Source organism: Scyliorhinus torazame, chromosome 4, assembly GCF_047496885.1.
Source record: "Scyliorhinus torazame isolate Kashiwa2021f chromosome 4, sScyTor2.1, whole genome shotgun sequence".
NCBI classification, from domain to species: Eukaryota; Metazoa; Chordata; class Chondrichthyes; order Carcharhiniformes; family Scyliorhinidae; genus Scyliorhinus; species Scyliorhinus torazame.
The window spans coordinates 183535870-183556520 of NC_092710.1; the positions used below are offsets into that span (position 1 = coordinate 183535870).

At 45.0% G+C, this 20651-nt stretch overlaps 1 protein-coding gene across 13 annotated transcripts in view; it reads right to left on the bottom strand.

Annotated features, from left to right (window-relative positions):
- The window catches only part of LOC140410628 (dystrobrevin beta), a 964620-nt gene that overhangs the window by 452534 nt on the left and 491435 nt on the right, over nt 1–20651 (bottom strand). For all 13 annotated transcript variants that reach the window (XM_072498957.1, XM_072498958.1, XM_072498965.1 and 10 more), the window contains one exon: nt 10014–10138. In XM_072498957.1, coding sequence (XP_072355058.1) covers nt 10014–10138 — 125 coding nt within the window. The remainder of the gene's footprint in view (nt 1–10013; nt 10139–20651) is intronic.

The window sequence follows — 20651 nt, forward strand, 5'->3', positions numbered from 1 at the left end:
ACCTCCTTTAACCTAAGGGGCAGAGTGAATAATAAGTAAGCTCTTTCATTCTTTTTCTTTTTTTTTAATCTAGAGGGCATGGCAGGGAAGGTAGTGCAATGTTCCTCCCGCAGAATGTTTGAGGTGAGGGATGCCGTCAGTGTCCCTGCTGATTTAATCTGTGGGAAGTGCACCCATCTCCAGCTCCTCAGAAACCACGTTCGGGAACAGGAGCTGGAGCTGGATGAACTTCGGATCATTCGGGAGGCAGAGGTGGTGATAGATCGAAGCTTTAGGGATGTAGTTACTCCGAAGAATAAAGATAGATTGGTGATGGTGAGAGGGGCTGGGAGGAAGCAGTCAGTACAGGGATCCCCTGTGGTCATTCCCCTTAGTAACAAGTATACCGCTTTGGATACTGTTGGAGGGGGACGACTTACCAGGGGTAAGCCATGGGGTACAGGTCTCTGGCACAGTCCCTGTTACTCAGAAGAGAAGGGGGAGAGGAGTAGAGCATTAGTCATTGAAGACTCCATAGTTAGGGGGATAGATAGGAGATTCTGTGGGAACGAGAGAGACTCGCGATTGGTGTATTGCCTCCCAGGTGCCAGGGTCCGTGATGTCTCAGATCATGTTTTCGGGATCCTTAAGGGGGAGGGGGAGCAGCCCGCAGTCGTGGCCACATAGCTACCAATGACATAGGTAGGAAATGGGATAGGGATGTAAGGCAGGAATTCAGGGAGCTAGGGTGGAAACTTAGATCTAGAACGAACAGAGTTATTATCTCTGGGTTGTTACCCGTGACACGTGCTAGCGAGATGAGGAAAAGGGAGAGAGAGGAGTTGAACACGTGGCTACAGGGATGGTGCAGGAGGGAGGGTTTCAGATTTCTGGATAATTGGGGCTCATTCTGGGGTCGGTGGAACCTCTACAAACGGGATGGTCTACACCTGGACCAGAGGGGTACCAATATCCTGGGGGGAAAATTTGCTAATGCTCTTCGGGAGGGTTTAAACTAGTTCAGCAGGGGATTGGGAACCTGAATTGTACCTCCAGTATACAGGAGGTTGAGAGTAGTGAGGTCATGAGAACGGTTTCAAAGTTGCAGGAGTGTACCGGCAGGCAGGAAGGTGGTTTAAAGTCTGTCTTCTTCAATGCCAGGAGCATCCGGAATAAGGTGGGTGAACTTGTGGCATGGGTCGGTATCTGGGACTTCGATGTTGTGGCCATTTAGGAGACATGGATAGAGCAGGGACAGGAATGGTTGTTGCAGGTGCCGGGGTTTAGATATTTCATAAGCTCAGGGAAGGTGGTAAAAGAGGGGGAGGGGTGGCATTGTTAGTCAAGGACAGTATTATGGTGGCAGAAAGGACGTTTGATGAGGACTCGTCTACTGAGGTAGTATGGGCTGAAGTTAGAAACAGGAAAGAAGAGGTCACCCTGTTCGGAGTTATCTATAGGCCTCCGAAAGTTCCAGAGATGTAGAGGAAAGGATTGCAACGATGATTCTGGATAGGAGCGAAAGCAACAGGGTAGTTGTTATGGGGGGCTTTAACTTTCCAAACATTGACTGGAAACGCGATAGTTCGAGTACTTTAGATGGGTCCGTTTTTGTCCAATGTGTGTAGGAGGGTTTCCTGACACAGTATGTAGATAGGCCAACGAGAGGAGAGGCCATATTGGATTTGGTACTGGGTAATGAACCAGGACAGGTGTTAGATTTGGAGGTAGGTGAGCACTTTGGTGATAGTGACCACAATTCGATTACGTTTACTTTAGTGATGGAAAGGGATAGGTATATACCACAGTGCAAGAGTTATATCTGGGGGAAAGGCAATTATGGTGGGATGAGGCAAGACTTAGAATGCATCGGATGGAGAGGAAAACTGCAGGAGATGGGTACAATGGAAATGTGGAGCTTGTTCAAGGAACAGCTACTGCGTGTCCTTGATAAGTATGTACCTGTCAGGCAGGGAGGAAGTGGTCGAGCAAGGAAACCGTGGTTTACTAAAGCAGTCAAAACACTTGTCAAGAGGAAGAAGGAGGCTTATGTAAAGATGAGACATCAAGGTTCAGTTAGGGCGCTCGAGAGTTACAAGTTAACTAGGAAGGACCTAAAGAGAGAGCTAAGAAGAGCCAGGAGGGGACATGAGAAGTCTTTGGCAGGTAGGATCAAGGATAACCCTAAAGCTTTCTATAGATATGTCAGGAATAAAAGAATGACGAGGGTAAGAGTCGGGCCAGTCAAGGACAGTAGTGGGAAGTTGTGCGTGGAGTCCAAGGAGATAGGAGAGGTGCTAAATGAATATTTTTCATCAGTATTCACACAGGAAAAAGACAATGTTGGCGAGGAGAATACTGAGATTCAGGTTACTAGACTAGAAGGGCTTGAGGTTTATAAGGAGGAGGTGTTAGCAATTCTGAAAAGTGTGAAAATAGATAAATCCCCTTGGCCGGATGGGATTTATCTTAGGATTCTCTGGGCAGCTAGGGAGGAGATTGCTGAGACTTTGGCTTTGATCTTTAAGTCATCTTTGTCTGCAGGAATTGTGCCAGAAGACTGGAGAATAGCAAATGTTGTCCCCTTGTTCAAGAAGGGGAGTAGAGACAACCCCGGTAACTATAGACCAGTGGGCCTTACTTCTGTTGTGGGCAAAGTCTGGGAAAGGTTTATAAGAGATAGGATTTATAATCATCTGGAAAGGAATAATTTGATTAGAGATAGTCAACACGGTTTTGTGAATGGTCGGTCGTGCCTCACAAACCTTACTGAGTTCTTTGAGAAGGTGACCAAACAGGTGGATGAGGGTAAAGCAGTTGATGTGGTGTATATGGATTTCAGTAAAGCTTTTGATAAGGTTCCCCACGGTAAGCTACTGCAGAAAATACGGAGGCATGGGATTCAGGGTGATTTAGCAGTTTGGATCATAGATTGGCTAGCTGGAAGAAGACAAAGGGCGGTGGTTGATGGGAAATGTTCAGACTGGAGTCTGTTTTGGGGCCACTGCTGTTTGTCATTTTTATAAATGACCTGGAGGAGGGTGTAGAAGGATGCATGAGTAAATTTGCAGATGACACTAAAGTCAGTGGAGTTGTGGACAGTGCGGAAGGATGTTACATGTTACAGAGGGACATAGATAAGCTGCAGCGCTGGGCTGAGGTGGCAAATGGAGTTTAATGCAGAAAAGTGTGAGGTGATTCATTTTGGAAGGAAGAACAGGAAGACAGAGTACTGGGCTGATGGTAAGATTCTTGGTAGTGTGGATGAGCAGAGAGATCTCGGTGTCCATGTACATAGATCCCTGAAAGTTGCCACTCAGATTGAGAGGGTTGTTAAGAAGGCGTACGGTGTGTTAGTTTTTATTGATAGAGGGATTGAGTTTCGGAGCCATGAGGTCATGTTGCAGCTGTACAAAACTCTGGTGCAGCCGCATTTGGAGTATTGCATGCAATTCTGGTCGCCACATTATAGGAAGGACGTGGAAGAATTGGAAAGGGTGCAGAGGAGATTTACCAGAATGTTGCCTGGTATGGAGGGAAGATCTTATGAGGGAAGGCTGAGGGACTTGAGGCTGTTTTCCTTAGAGAGAAGAAGGTTAAGAGGTGACTTAATTGAGGCATACAAGATGATCAGAGAATTAGATAGGGTGGACAGTGAGAGCCTTTTTCCTCGGATGGTGATGTCTAGCACGAGGGGACATAGCTTTAATTTGAGGGGAGATAGATATAGGACAGATGTCAGAGGTAGGTTCTTTACTCAGAGAGTAGTAAGGGCGTGGAATGCCCTGCCTGCAACAGTAGTGGACTCGCCAACACTAAGGGCATTCAAATGGTCATTGGAAAGATATATGGATGATAAGGGAATAGTGTAGATGGGCTTTAGAGTGGTTTCACAGGTCGGCGCAACATCGAAGGCCGAAGGGCCTGTACTGCGCTGTAATGTTCTATGTTCTAGGTTCTATTTTTACATAGATACAATTCCGCAGACAGAATTATTCTCCAGTAAAATGCATTGGTAGACATTCTTCATATGCATAGACCTTCTAGGAGTCATCAGGGCTGAGACTTTTCATGCCCTCAGCTGGTGTTCACATCACCATAATTGCAGGAAACGTCATGGGCCACAAGAGAACGGGAAAGTTAATTCTGTCTAATTTTGAATCTCTTTTGACATCACCTCACCAGATTCCCAACATATCCAGAAATCCTTCCACTCTTCCAAGAAAAATCTGCAATTGTCTCTCAAATTGCTTTATACTGTCTGCTTCAGACCTTTAACCAATGACATTAGTATCCTTGCATTGAAATAAAAACTGGACCCTAAATTTAGTCCTAACCGTTTACCTGTGCCCACGCACATTTGAACTCTTTATACTAGTTTGATTCAATTGCTGTTATCGATGATATCTGCTGTTGGGAATTGACAGCTCAACTTTCCTGTGTGTTCTATAGAACATTGGGCAGCATGAATTAAATCATCACCAACGGTTGCGCAATGATTGGATTTTACAATGATACCCTTGCACTCTGTTAGAAATAAATTAAACAAAATAAAAAGGTCAAATAACGAAACACATCTACCACTGAAAAACAAAATGTGAAAATATATTGAATAATTCTGTCAGTAATAATTATGGCCAAGTTTTCATTTCCTGTATTCAAATCTGCTACCACCGTTACCAGTATCACACATCATCAATAGCACCCCACAAAACTTTATATTATTCCATGGTAACCTGCCAACAAATTAAACACACCACAGAATTACATTTTTTTTCTTTATGACCCCAATCTTTCTTTCTCTCACATGGGGTGTGATTCAGCCTGCAGTGCCGCGGAACATCCTGTTATTCAACGACACTTTGCTTTTTGTTTTGGCCTCCAGGAGATTCTCTCCACTGAAACCGCACTGAGAGGGAATTCCAGCAGGAAAGGCTCCTTGCAGATCAGGGTATCGTTTTGTCTGGCTGCACCAATTTTTACCATCCACCCCCCTCCCCCTCAGAACTCCCATGCCCTTCCGTCTCTCCTTCCACCTCCCTCGAAACCTTGGGATGGTACCTGGAAAGCTCCACCTTCAACCTGGTAAGGCCGCCCCTGGGACCGATCCCTGGCAGTGCCAACCTGTCACCTGGGCAACCTGGCACTGCCAGCCTGACACCCTGGAAGTGCCAGGGTGGCACTGGCAAGCTGCCCTAGTGGAAGTGCCAAGGTGCCCAGAGACAGAGTGCCACCCATCCCTCTCCCTGACCATACAGGGGTCTCCAATGACCTGGCAAAACATTTGCGTGGACCAGGACTAAACGGCGCCCCGGCGAGGTCTCCCAGGCGCGGCCGGTAAGTCCCAGGAGCCAGGTGAATCTGCCGAACGAGCCTAATCTATCATTTAAATATCCTGATCTGGATCAAGCCCCAGCGAGAGCGAGATCCAGATCGTGACGTCTCACGAGATTCCGTTGAGGGCTCTCACGAGATTCACTGGCCCCGTCACATCATCGTCGATCGCGGCGGGGCAGCTGAATTGCGCCCATTATTTCTCTTTCTGTAGCTGATTTAATTTTAATTCAGCACCCTGCTCTGTGAGTCGATTGGGTTGCCCGAGAAAATCCCAGCCGCGAAGGAGGATAGAAGATTTCAACCAATATGTCTGATTTTCAGTGTGCTCTACAGGCTCTATGCTTTCATTGTATAGACTCCAAACTGTTCCAAAACCTCACCTTGTGCATGCTTGGCGCGTGGCACGGTAGCACAATGGTTAGCACTGTTGCTTCACAGTGGCAAGTACCAGAGTTCGATTCCCGGCTTGGGTCACTGTCTGTGCGGAGTCTGCGCGTTCTCCCTGTATCTGCGTGGGTTTCCTCCGGGTGCTCCCTCCGGGTGCTCCCGTTTCCTCCCACAAGTCCCGAAAGACCTGCTTGTTAGATAATTTGGACATTCTGAATTCTCCCTCTGTGACCCGAACAGGTGCCGGAATGTGGCGACTAGGGGCTTTTCACAGTAACTTCATTGCAATGTTCATGTAAGCCTACTTGTGACACCAATAAAAATTATTATTATTACTACAAGAAGGAGTTTTACATATTGTCAGCACTAAAAACTTTTTGGGCGGGATTCTCCGTAATCGGCGCGATGTCCGCCGACCGGCGCCAAAAACGGCACGTATCAGTCCGGCATCGCGCCGCCCCAAAGGTGCGGAATTCTACGCATCTTGAGGGGCCGAGCCCTCACCTTGAGGGGCGAGGCCCGCGCCGGACTGATTTCCGCCCCGCCAGCTGGCGGGAAAGGCCTTTGGTGCCCCGCCAGCTGGCGCGGAAATGACTTTGCCGTGCGGCGCATGCGCGGGAGCTTCAGCGGCCGCTTAAGGCATCCCCGCGCGTGCGCAGTGGAGGGGGTCTCTTCTGCCTCCGCCATAGTGGAGACCATGGCGAAGGCGGAAGGAAAAGAGTGCCCCCATGGCACAGGCCCGCCCGCGGATCTGTGGGCCCCGATCGCGGGCCAGGCCACCGTGGGGGCACCCCCTGGGGCCAGATCGCCCCGCGCCCCCCCCAGGACTCCAGAGCCCGCCCGCGTCGCCTTGTCCCGCCGTTCGAAAGGTGGTTCAATCCACGCCGGCTGGCGTGGGTTGACAGCGGCGGGACTTCGGCCCATCGCGGACCCGAGACTCGCCGGGGGATTTGCACCGACCGGCGCGATTCCCGCCCCCGCCGAATCTCCAGTGGCGGGGAATTCGGGACCTGACCCAGTGGGGGGACGGAGAATCGTGCCCTTTATCTTTGACCTCAGTCCCAACTTAAATTAGCAAACAATGACACTCTCAAATAGTTATGTGGCACTAAACAAAATTCTAGTTCATCAATGCTGACAGGTGAAATAACACCACCATTGATTTTTTTCTTTTACTTAATATTTTCCTTCAAAACTGCCTGTAAAAATAAATATATATATAAATATAATTTCTCTCCAAAGCATTCCATTTCAGTCCAGGTGAATGAAGTCATGAGTCCTATTCTGCATTTCCACTGTCTGTCTTACCAGAGTTCATTAATTTTAAATGTCTTACTTTACCTGAAAGGTTACATTGTGCAGAAACCTATATCGAGGCTCGTCATTCTGCATTTGACAAGCTGTGCAAGCAACAGTGCTGGAATTTGGAAAATTAGGAGATGCAGAAGTCTGAGAGCACGCACGAACAGACTCAAAAACAGCTTCTTCCCCACTGTCACCAGACTCCTAAATGACCCTCTTATGGACTGACCTCATTAACACTACACCCTGTTTGCTTCATCCGATGCCAGTGCTTATGTATACATTGTATATGTTGTGTTGCCCTATTATGTATTTTCTTTTATTCCCTTTTCTTCCTATGTACTTAATGATCTGTTGAGCTGCTCGCAGAAAAATACTTTTCACTGTACCTCGGTACACGTGACAATGAACAAATCCAATCCAATTCAAAAGGGTTCACGTCTCACTGCCACCAGAAAAATTAACACACATTTAGGAACACAATTGCACGAAGTCATCTGTGTCTCACTCAGAGAGTACCCGTGAATTCTTATGCATGATCTAACTTGATAAAATAGATTTTTACATTTGGATAAACCATTTCTCTTGGGTACTGCAAATGCCAAAGCGACGTAATCAAATCAAGGTATTTCTAAACAGGAACTAGTTTAATTTTGAAGTACCAGTTATGATCAGATTCATTCTCAAAGAGGCAGAGGAGGTTGATTTTCTCTGGCTGCAGGTTCAATCTGTTGATTATTTAGATAACAATAACTATACAGAAACAAGCACCATTCTTCTAATTAATTTTGACGCTCATAAAGGTTATTGCCCTGTCACACAATAATCACCCACTGTAACTGCCAGCACAGTGCATTCAGAGGGCTGAACATAGGTAAAAATGCCATTGATTTCTTATCTGATATCCAGCTTCAATTGGCACTGGTTGTTAAAAATTGTGTGTAGTGTGTTTATTTTTAACTGGCAGATGAAGATGTTTGCGCTGTTATCAGCATCAGTCCGAGAGATAGAGTTACTTTCTCTTTAATAGTATAATCAAATTAAAGTAAGTTGAAAGATAAACTCCCTCCTGTTATAAATTCCTCCATAATATCAGCTTACCTTATTTCAACTGCAGTTCAGTTGGGTCCATAGCACAAAACTTCCCACAGTTTGTCACAATCGCCATTCTCACTCAAACTGGTCATAAGAGATTGCAGGCTTCACGCAAAAATCACCTGACTTTTAAAGTAGTTACCAAGCATTTAGATTCACCGGATTGAGGGAAACTTTGAACTTTGACCACTGAACTCCAACTTGCTGCTCAACTTTGAAGTTTCATTCCCAGTTTCGGAAATCAAAAGTCTCATTTTTTGGATGTTTCAATGACACAAGCAAAATTGCAGTTTAGTTTAGATTTCAAAACTTACAAGTTGATTATGCATATAAAAGCAAACACTTTGGTTCCATAGCTGAAGTCTGACAACGCCCACATCACTGAACCAAGATGTTTACCTACCTAGATTTCTCTCTCCCCCAAACTGGATTAATATATTTGGCCATTCGATAACTCGTGAAATGGCTGCTAAACCACTTGAAAGGCACAAAATGATTATTGGAGAGGCATCTTGTTTGGACAGGATTCAGCCAGTAAAGCTAATAAAACTGTTTTAACTCATCCAATTGGAAACTGAAGTTAAGAGAATCACTATTAATAACAAGATAAAGGAAAAATTGTAAAATTTAAATTCCTGGGCGGGATTCTCTCATCCCGCGGCAGAGTGTCCACGCCGTTGTAAACGCCGTCGCGTTTTACGACGGCGTGAACGGGCCGCTGACAGGACTAATTCTGCCACTACAGGGGGCGAGCACAGCGCTGGAGCGGTTCACGGCGCTCCAGCTGCCGATCCTGCCGTGAACTGTGCACCATGGGATTCGCTCATGCGCAGTGGCGCCGGCACCAACACACGCATGCACAGTGGCTTCCTTCAACGCGCCGGCCCCGTCGCAACATGGTACAGGACTACAGGGGCCGGCGCATAGGAAACGAGGCCCCCAGCCAGAGAGGCCGACCCGCCGATCGGTGGCCGCATCGGAGGCCCCCCCCGGGGTCGCCGCCCCCCTCCCCTCCACAGGCCGCCACCCGACCCTTCCACGCTGAGTTCCCGCCGGCTGAGCGCAGGTGTGGATGGCGTGGATGGACTCAGCGTTTCCACGATGGACGCTCGGCCCATCCCAACCCGAGAATCGGCAGGCCGGCCTCGTAGAGCGGTCCGCGACCGGCGCCAAACACGCTGGCGCCAATGGCACTGATTCTCCACAACGGTGTTGGGGCGGCATGGCCCGGTCGCGGGGATTCTCCGGCCCGGCCCCGGGCTGAGAGATTCCTGCGCCGTTTCGAAAACTGAAAAGCATTACCCTCTAGCATTGCTGGTTTTCCAAGCATTCTAGTTTATTTTCTTTGCTTACTTTGTACTATGTGAAAAGGGATGGACATAGTGGGTGAATTGTAATTTTGAAGACTGCAATCAATATATTTACATGAGGTAAGGTATTTAAAGTTTAGAAATTGGAGGAGTTGAGGCACAGATCAACCATCATCTAATTGAACATAATAGGCATGATAGATTGAATGGCCTACTCTGGTTCTTTTGTGCTGTGGATTTCATTATCTCCTGTTTTACCATTTATAAGGATGTTTGCTTCATAAGTACTGGTATGGTCTTGTCAAGACGGATAGCAGATTTTTTTTGGTTAATTACAGATTTTCAGAACCTTAAGGAAGGATATGCCTTGTAAAATTACTGGCAATCTTGAATGAATAGTTCCTCACATTGTGTGCAATTAATGTAAACTTGGATTACCATTTTCGAAAAAGGACAAATAAAGTTGAACCATTGAATTATACAGCAAGTTATTGCAGTGATTCAGTTCCAAACCTTGCTTGGAGTCAATTTCAAGTTTAAACTTGCTTTCCAATAAAAGCTGCACCAATATTCATAACTAAACATCCTCTAAAGGTTACTCACACTATATGAGCCAAATCTAGAGGTTTCTCTGGCATCTCAGGGTATACAGGATGAGGTGGCTCTCGGCTTGGTACACATCCAAGGGACTTACTAATTGCATGGCCCAACTTCTTTGCCGGTGATTTCTGTAAAAGAATTCTTAAAGTTAACAAAAAATGTGAAGGAAATCAAGGTACAAGTACCCAAAAAGATAACAGAATGTAAACAATAACCAGGAAACAAGAATGTTAAATGATTTGATACTTTGTACCTGGGATGGAAAATGTAATTTATTTCAACTAAGAATTTATAAGCCACTAGGTCAAAGCCTAATGAAGGTTCACAGTTGAATTAAAACAAATTGAGTCATATAAACACAATGCGTATACAACTCAGTGCTGAGTTCAAACAGACCCTTTTCACTGAAGCAAAGGCCTTATTAAGCAGTGTAGAAGTTGCAGATATTTAAAGATGTCATGAATGCTCGTGAAGGGCTTTTGGGGTCTGTAGAACTGTCAACTGCCGAGTTATTTAAATGGCGGGTGCTTTCAAAATTGAAAACAACTGTGCCTTTAAAGTTGAAGAAAATCTGATCTAGTAGTTGTTTGTTGACATACTCGTAAATGCTATCATTATAGCATTAATAATACACGACTGCTTGCCACACCCTGTTATTATCAGTGTGGGGCTGTATGTTCACAGTTTGATTAAGATTTCAGGTTATTAAAGGATTAGTTGCCTTTGATGTGGGGTTATGAATATAAATGTTTCTTTGTAATAGGGATTAAGTACTTAAGGGTATTTAAAATACCAAAAGCACTTTCATGAAATAATGTTTTTTTAATAGTCAAATCTGTAACAGATATTTAGCCCCCAATTTGTTATGGGCCAGGGTTTGGATAACCCCAAAGTGTATCATGAAGTTCACCTGACCCACAACTTTTAATAGATTGTGGTATGGGGGAGCACACGGCCCACTCTAGAGGTGTGGTACAGCAGAAATGGAAAAGTAATTTTTAAAGTAAAACAATGTTTATTCTATGAACTCAAGTTAACCTTTTTGAAACATACAGTGAACATCTTAGCAACCATCAATTCAAATACAACCCCCAAAGAATACAACACTAAGTAATGATTAAGCTGTCCTTTTAACATCCATAAGACTTAAAAAACCTTCAAAACAGAAAGACATCAAGCTTAACTTCACTACTGAGAATATTCATAATTCTGAATTCACCAAATGATCAAGAGATAGTGTTTTGATGGCAGGGAGAACAGCAGTACACCTGCTTGGTCTGGCTTCAGCTCCAACACCGAAAACAAAACTAAAACACACCCTGCATCCTGCTCAGAAACGAAAGTAAAAAGCTGACAGACAGCCCAGCTCCACCCACTCTCTGACATCACTGCAGTAGTAAACACCCATTTCTTAAAGGTACTCTCACTACAGATATTTATATACACACCCATTTATAAACACCCATTTCTTAAAGGTACTCTCACATGACATTTCACACTGAATTTACATTTTGTTAGGATAGCGAACCAGCCCCCGACTTTTATTAGAATTGCTGACGAGAACCCCAAACATTTTTCTATTTGTAAAACTATGAGGAAAGGATACTTCACGCCAGGAGTGATGATTCTGACCAATAGGTATCTTTTATGTTCAAAGAAACTTTAATTTAAACACTCACATTAACATCAAAAAAATAACTGTACAATTATCAATTAAACAGTTCTTAAACAAAAGGAGAATCTTGAACGATCTACACCTGCCAGTAATTCCAATTAAGCAACTCAAGACAGTTCAAATGTCACTTAGAAAAAAAGGTTAACAAAACAGGTCAGTTTCTTAGCTGTGCAGACCTTTGGAGAGAGTTCCTTTCAAGAGAAGATCCAGCATGTTTCTGCTCAATCGAACAGAATTTGGCAAAACCGCTGTTCAACTTTAAATCCCATAAGGGACTGCAAAACTAGACAGATCTGGCTCTTATCATTAATTACATCACCTATATCCCATTAAGTTTCATGATCTTCATAGCTAGGACTAAATACAATCCCTCAAATTATCTACAATTCAGGGAACCATTCAAAATATAAATAATGTTCCATTAGCCATCTCTCTTTAAACATGTAAATGTTTAAAATCAATAATAACTTCACCTTTTAAGAGTTCTTAGTTACAGATTTAGCACACATACTGTATGTATTTCAAACCGCTTCTTCTTTAATAACAATACTGCCACAAATATGAAACACAATATACAACAATTTCTACACAACACACATTGAATAATCAATTTTGAAAACTACACCTCTAAAACATATGAAAATTAAGAATACGTAACAGGCTGGCTCCCTCTGAGAGCAGCATGGGAGCAGAGTTTGTAGCAGAATCTCAAGGATAAGGGTTTAGGGGTGGGAAGGGAAGAAGGGACAAGAGCCTGGCAAAAGGTACGCAAATAACATTTATAAATGCATATTTCACATACTAATGGCTCAGAGTTTCCTTCTTCAATGGCAGAAACTTCACTGTTCCTGAAGAACTTAATAACTCCACATCTTCCAGTGAGTTCACTCAGGTTGAAAGCTGGAAGTTGTAATACACCTGAATGAGCACATTAATAATCCAACTGTTCCTATTAAAGCATCATTAGTTTGAAAACATTTGCCTGTTTGCCCTCAGCTTGCATGGATTTTCTGGAAAAAGGTTAGGAATAATAGTCACAGGCATAAATCAAGAACCCTGCCCTCCAAAAGGCTTATGTCCCCATTCACAAAATAAACAAATCAGTGCTAATTATGCTTGAAATGTTTTTCATGATTCCTCCTGGCTTCTCAGCTATTTCTGATAGGTAAATGGCCATTTTAATGTAAATATTAAAGCCCAGTCTTTAAAACCCATTTTAAAAAGAGGATTTCAGCATTCATAACCTTAGGTCATGACAAAACACACAACTTAAACAGAGGTACAAAACTTGACACATTCACAAACTAGTTGAAGATAAATGCAACATTTTTACTGACAATATGAACTGACTATTGTTCTAATGAACAGATTTCAAAGTAAGTTTCATATAAAGAAATGAGCTGTACCAGTAATCAGATCAAGGTCGAAATAAGCACCATAGCAATATGAAGCCACCATTGTTCAGAATATGGATAAAATGAAAGTCAGCAGAAAACCAGTACGGACCAGATTCGATTATAGCACAAAATCACATACCATAGCACACACAAATATTCAAACATGAAACATTTAAAACTTATATTGCACATTGAAGATTGACAGTTAACTATCCAATATGATGTATTTGAAACTGACCCAAACCAATCAGGACGACATAGAGGTATGATCAGATAGCCTCAGACTGATAACATTTTCCTTAAACATGAGAGTTCGGACAGCCATTTTCTATCCGTATCAATCTCTACTTTTACTTGACTATTCGCTATCCTTATTTTCATATTTTCCCTTCTAAAACTCTTGAAGTCTGCGCAGGTTGCCTTTGCCTTAAGCAAGAAACCATTTCTGTATTATTTTTGAAAGTTAAAATTGTTTTATAAATTACTTCTCTTTAAGTCTTTTGCTGGAAGGCTTTATTGAGAATAGATTTAAGTTTCTCCCAATTGTAATCAATAGAAGCAATAAAAGATTCTTACTTCGCATCTGAGAAGTGTAACTCAAATTTCTGCCGAGTTTTAAAGTGTATGCGAGACTGCACTTAAACGGCATAGTAGATCTCTACAGATAGTCTAAATTTATATTTTTAAAAATTAATGCTGAAGGACAGACTTCAGTAATGTCACGCTGGAGCAAATCACTACTGGTTTTCACCAGGTGGTGCTGGACAAGGCCAGGCAGGGGCAGGGTGGCACTACCAAGGCTGGAAGGCTGGCTCACTAGGGTTCCCCTTATGTTGGGGAAGGGGTGTGCTTGTGAGGGGCTTGGGATGTTGCCTGCATTGGGGTGGGGTGGGTCCAGTGCCTGTGAAGGTGGGGAGAGTGGTGCTGGTGGCCTGCATTGAGGTGGGGGTGGTGCCTCTGTACCTGTGAAGGGGGAGGGGGGTTCCGCCTTGAAGCTGGTAGGAGCTGGTTGGGATGGAGCTTGTGATGGGAGGTTTGGGATAGTGTTAGTGATGAGAAGGCGGACAGGAGCCTGTGATGATGAGGAGAGGAGGCAGCTGCCCAAGTGCCTGTGTGTATGTATGTGTGTGTGTGTGTGTGTGTGTCTGTGTGTGTGGGGGGGGGGGGGGGCTGCCGTGTATGCCCTGCCCCCTCCCCAGCTAGCTTTGTGACCTTCACCAGCACTTTGAAATTTCACAGTGTGACATTTGATCAGGCAACAAAAGATGGCTGTGAAGCTGCCAAGTTTCTCACAGCTTTTCTCACCTGAGCCAGCGCTCACCACTTTTAGGAAAATATTTAGGAAAATTGCATCTCATGCCTGTAAATTGCGCACTATTCCTGCACCACCCTAGCTTCCCCCTCACTTTTCAAAAGAACTACTCCACATCCTTCCTGCCAGTCATACCACTCTTTGCCTATTGTAGTGACCAGCTCTGCCACACAGAGCTCTTGTCACTGTATCAACCACTACTGTGCACCCGTCATCAATAGCCCACACTGTTACTTCTCACCTTTCAACAACCTGCAATTGCACTGATTGCACATATCAAGGGGATACAGTGACCCATAATTTACCAGCAGATTTCTGTTTGCAACTAGATTTCCTTCAATTAATTTTAGATAAGTTGTTTTAATGGAGTATGTCTCTTGCAGTGAGAAACGTACAGATATCAAATGTATTCAATACCTGGATTTCTTTCAATAAGTGATGAAATAAATGATTAAACACAATCAGCATGTTAATTATTAAATGTAACAATTCTATAAATACTAATGGTACATGCCAAGTTAACCAATTATGATTAGAGTTACAGAGACACTGGGTTGATTTAATTCTGTGTCTATTCAGGGCAGGTGGGCTGCAGGTTTCCAGTCAGGTCCAAGTCATTTTAACTCCTGGGTCTTATTTAAATGAATCAGCAACGACAGCCGAAAACTGTAGAAAGATAAGCTGGCACAAGGACTGCTGCTCCTTCTGATCCACAGCTATTTTGCTGAAAAGTAAAATCAAAGCACTTAACCCGGCCTCCAGATTTCAGGTTCCGCCCCATGTGCGCCTCCCAGGCCTGGGAATATAAATGTTACTGCAGCACTAATGACATGATAGTGCCCTTAGCTGCCTGCACCAGGTAGCCCACTCACTCCCATTGTGTTTGCTTTTTCACATTGGTAAATCCCTTTTCTAAAAGAGGCAAGTATAAAGCAGCTCTGGCCATTCTGTCATGTATTTGATAACATGCTCCCTCGAATGCCATCTTTAAATATAACAAAACATGCAAAATACATTAAAATATTGAAATTATAGGGGAAGAATATATTGGCGCAATTTACCAGCCACATCCCGCCAGAATCAGGATGGGACGCTGCTGATAGATCGCGAAAGGCCTCTTCCGGTATTCCCAACGGTCATTACGCCTCACGAGACCTAACAATGGGCGGGACCCAGACCAGCAGAGTTACGTGAGCCTTTTTGCTCAGTTAACTCTGTTGACACCAGATTGAACTGGCTCCTGGGATCTAGCAGCCTCACCGAGGAGACCCCAGTCGGGCATCGTTTAGCACTGGTTCCCACAAAGGGGGAAGAGCGGAATGACACTTGGAGGTGGGGAGTCTCATAGGTGATCGGAGGCCCCGGGTGGTTTGTATCTACCATGGTGACACCCTTGCACAACTGATGTCACCTGGGAAACTTGGCATTGTCATCCTGGCACTACCAACTGGGTGCCACCTTGGAATTGCCAGTGTGTCCAGGTAGCACTGCCAAGTTGGCATGGGCACTGCCAGAGTGCCAGGCTGGCAGTGCCAAGGTTGCATTTTGCCCCCGCCGAGTATCTGACCCGGGGGTGACATGCCTGTATGAGATGGGGTGTTGGGGGGGGGGGTTGAGAATTGGGGTGTTAAGGGGACGAGAGATCAGGGCGCCATTTAAAAGTGGTGCAGCTCCTCAGTGCAGGAAATGAGACGGAGTGCAGTCTCGCGGCACATTCCCCGTTGAGGCCCCCTCAAGAAATTGCGTGAGATAAGGGGAAATCCCATCCAGAACGGACTTCTTTTTTGGTTGGATTGCGCCCATTAAGTAACCTTTCAACTTAAATGCAGCAAATACCTATTTTTTTTAAAAATGTATTCATGGGATGTCGGTGTTCCTAGCTGGACCAGCATTTAATAATAACCTTTCTTAGTCTCACAAGTGGGCTTACATTAATACTGCAATGAAGTTATTGTGAAAAGCCCCTAGTCGCCACATTCCGGCACCTGTTCAGGTACACTGAGGGAGAATTCAGAACGGCAAAATCACCTAACAATCATGGGCGGGATTCTCCGGCGCTGTGGATTTGGCGGGGGTGGGAATCGCACCGCGCCGGTCGGTGGCCGCTGGCAGCGGCCATCCCAGCGATTCTCCGGCCCGCGATGGGCCGAGTGGCCGCCCGTCTTTTTTTTGCCGGTCCCGCTGGTGTAAATTAGAGTAGGACCTTACCGGCGGGACCTGCCGGCCTCTGGGGTCCTCGGGGGGGAACGCGAGGGGATCTGGCCCCGGGAGGTGCCCCCACGGTGGCCTGGCCCGCGATCGGGGCCCACCGATCCACGGGCGGGCCTGTGCCGTGGGGGCACTCTATTCCTCCGCGTTGGTAGCTGTAGTCCTCCACCATGGCCGATGCGGAGAAGATCCCCTCCTGCACATGCGCTGGGATGACGCCAGCACACGCGTCGGCTGGCGGATGTCCTTCGGCACCGGTTGGCGTGGCGCCAAGCCCCTTCCCCGCGGCGCAAACCACTCCGGCGCCGGCCTAGCCCCTGAAGGTGCGGAGGAATCCGCACCTTTGGGGCGGCCCGACGCAGAGTGGTTCACGCTGCTCCTTCCCGCCGGAGTTGCCCATCCCGCTGATTCCCACAGAATCCCGCCCATCGTCTTTTGGGACTTGGGGAGGAAACTGCAGCACCAGGAGGAAGCTCATGCAGACACGAGGAGAATGTGCATACTCCGCACAGTGACCCAAGCCGGGAATCGAACCCGGGTCCCTTGCACTGTGAAGCAACTGTGCTAACCACTGTGCCGCCCATATAGCGCCTTTAACAAATAAAACATCTCACAGCACTTCATAGATCTATGAAACAAACTATGACACTGAGCCATATTAATCAGATGACCAAAAGATTGGTCAGAGAGGTAGGCTTTAAACAGTGTCTTAAACGAACAAAGTGATAGGAGCAGAGAGCTGATGGGAGAGAATTCCAGAGCTTGGGGTTTAGGCAGCTGAAGATACAGCCACCAAAGCCGGCACAATTATAATTGGAGGTGCTCAAGAGACCAGAATTAGTGGAGTGCAGATATCTCAGAGAGTTGTGGGGTTGGATAAGATTAGGGACATTGGGAGGCATGAGCCATGGAGGGTTTTGAAAGCAAGGACGAGAATTTGAAAATGAAGGTGTTGCTTGACCGGGTGCCAATGTAGGTCAGCAAGAGCAAAGGTGAGAGGTTAAGATGTGGGCAGAAGAGTTTATGGAGCCTCAACTTTATGGAGGGTAAAATGCGGGAGACCAGTCAGGATTGTATTGGAATAGTCAAGTCCAAGGCAAAAACTGCACAAATGAAGGTTTCAGCAGCAGAAACGGGGTGAAGTCAGGTGTTGTCAGAGAGCTGAAAAAGGCAGCCTTTAGTGATACTATGAATATGAACTCATCTCGAGGTCAAATGTGACACCGAGGCTGCGAACAGACTGGCTTAATTTCAGATTGTTGCCAGGGAGGGTGGCTGAGTTGGTAGTTGGGGAAGAGAGTTTCGTGCAAGGTCTGAAAACAATGACTTCAGTCTCCCCAATATTTAATTGGAGGACATTTCTGCTCATCCAGTGCTGGATGTCAGACAAACACCCTGATAATTTGGTGACAGTGAGGAGTTGATAGAGGTGGTGGTCAGGGAGAGCTGGGTGTTGTTCAAAACTAACCCTGTGATTTTGGATAACGTCATTCATGCAGGGGGGGGGGGGGGGGGGGGGTCACCAGAGATAATGGGGCTGGAACCAGAAGAGAAGCCATTGCCAGTGATTCTCTGGCTACAATTTAGTAAATAAGAATGGAACCGCATGAAAGCAGTCTCACTGTGGGATGACAGTTGGTGGGCAAGGGTGTGGGTCAGCCTTGTCAAAGGCTTGCAGTCAGGTGAGAGAAGGACAAGGAGGGAAAATTTGCCCTTGCCTCAGTCATACAGGATGTCATTTGTATCATTATGTGGGCGGCACAGTAGCACAGTGGTTAGCACTGTTGCTTCGCAGCTCCAGGGTCCCATGTTCAATTCCCGGCTTTGGTCACTGTCTTTGGGGTGTCTGCACGTTCTCCCCGTGCCTGCTTTGGTTTCCTCCAGGTGCTCCGGTTTCCTCCCACAAGTCCCGAAAGACATGCTGTTAGGTAATTTGGACATTCTGAATTTTCCTTCAGTGTACCCGAACAGGCGCGGAGTGCGGCGACTAGGGGCCTTTCACTGTAACTTCATTGCAGTGTTAATGTAAGCCTCCTTGTGACAATAAAGATTATTATTATTAGTAGTTATTCATGAAGGTCCCGCATTCTCAACGTTGCCCCTTGCCTGAGGTGTGGTGGTCTTCAGGTTAAATGACCAGCAGTCAGCTCTCCGCCCTCTCAACACAATACATTGTTGCATTTTCGGCTTATGCTCCACACGTTTTGAGTTTAACTTTTCAAACAACTCTAGTAGACAAGGAGCTTTAGTATGCTTTTACCTGTCTAATATTTCTTTGCAGTAAGTGCATGTAATGAATATAAATTCATTTTGCTGTAGTACTACTTATATCATATGCCCTAATGCTGTTTTCCTCAGCTAAACACCTTGTTATACCATGGTTTTATCAGATCAACTAAACTCAAACTGAAGCAATGACACTGCAGATTTACATTAGAACTATTAAAGCAGAGAGAGAACCCATTCAGTCCATGGTGTCCATTTTGGCTCTTGGCAAAAGAAGTCCAAAATTAATCCCATAACCTTGAACCTGCTTCTGACTTGCTGTTGTAGCCATGGTATTTATATGGCTGGACCAGTTCATTTTCTGATTAATTTAAAAAGTCTCTGTAGTGATCTCTATGTGCGCATGTACACAAGGGGTTAATGTGTCATCAGTAGCACCATATGATCACTAGAGGGCCGGACCAACAGGGGTATAAAAGGCAGCCACATTGGGTCTCACTCTCTCTCTGGGGTGCACTGTGCCCAAAGCAATAGCAGACTAGTTTAGATGGCTCGTGGAGTTACGTATAGTTACCATAGTTAGATCTTGTTTAACTTTGATACTAGTGATAAGGTTAAGTAAAGAACTCATGTAAATATTGTTGTAGTTACTCAATAAACCTTTTGTTACTACTGGACAAGTTCGAATCTTCCTCATCGAGATTCAGAATACCTCATCATTAACCAAGGATTGAGTAGCACATGTTACCTACCACACAGGTAACAAAACAGTCTCCATTCAATCACCTTTTATCTTCTTGATTCAAGTGGAAACAATTTGCTAAGTCTATTCTTCCAATTGTAATTTATCAACCCTGGCATCATTTTGATGATTTTATTTGCTGTTTGCCTTCTGTGGCTTTAAAGTTCTTTCTATAATACGGTGCCTAACACTCAGGTGCACTAGACAAGGAGAGAGAGAAAGATGGATGTTTTTTTTTTTAAAATACTACACGTGTTTGCTTCTACTAACGCAGCCAGCCATGCAATCATTTCCCTTCTCAACCCGAGATAGGCAACCTAATAATACAGAAACAGGGAGTTTGTCACCAAAATTAAAATCAGCCCGATCCCAGTCAGCAATTGCTAAAACTAGTTTTTCTGCCAATGACTCAATTGAAAAATTTAGCCCCAAGGGTTTCAGATAGGGATGCGATACGATTTTGCAATAGCACTCTCGCCTCTGCCAGATGGTTGTGGGCTCAACCTTCAGTCAAGGACTTCAGCATTTAACCTAGGCGGAGACCTCAATGTACTGAAGGAGTACTGCTCTGTCAGAGGTAGCATCTTTCAGATGAGATGTTATGCTGACGCCTGATCCCATGGCACTATTCAAAGAAAAGTAGGGAAGTTCTCCAGGCATTCAGACCAATATTTATCCTTTAGCCAAGCCAAAATACGCATGAACTGGTTGTTCATTTTATTGCTTTTTTAAAAAAAAATACTCTGCTGCATGCAGATTGGCGGCTAAATTTCCTTACACAACAGCGACTACAATTCAAAACCATTACATAGGCTTTAAATTGCTTCGCGTCATCGCAAGGAGAATGAACCGTGTGACATAAATTCAAGGTCCTTCTTGCTTTGCCTCACACATGTACTTTTTAAATAATCTTTGTTGGCACATTTTTGTGTTGCTGTATATTTGGATAATGTTTTGTTAACAATAGCGCAGTTTTGCCTGGGTCATTGGTGTTTTCTTTCAGAAGTTGGAGAGTGAGCTTCAGGAAGCTGCCAACTTCTGGCACATATTCCCCTGCCATAAACTGAAGACAGAAATTGAA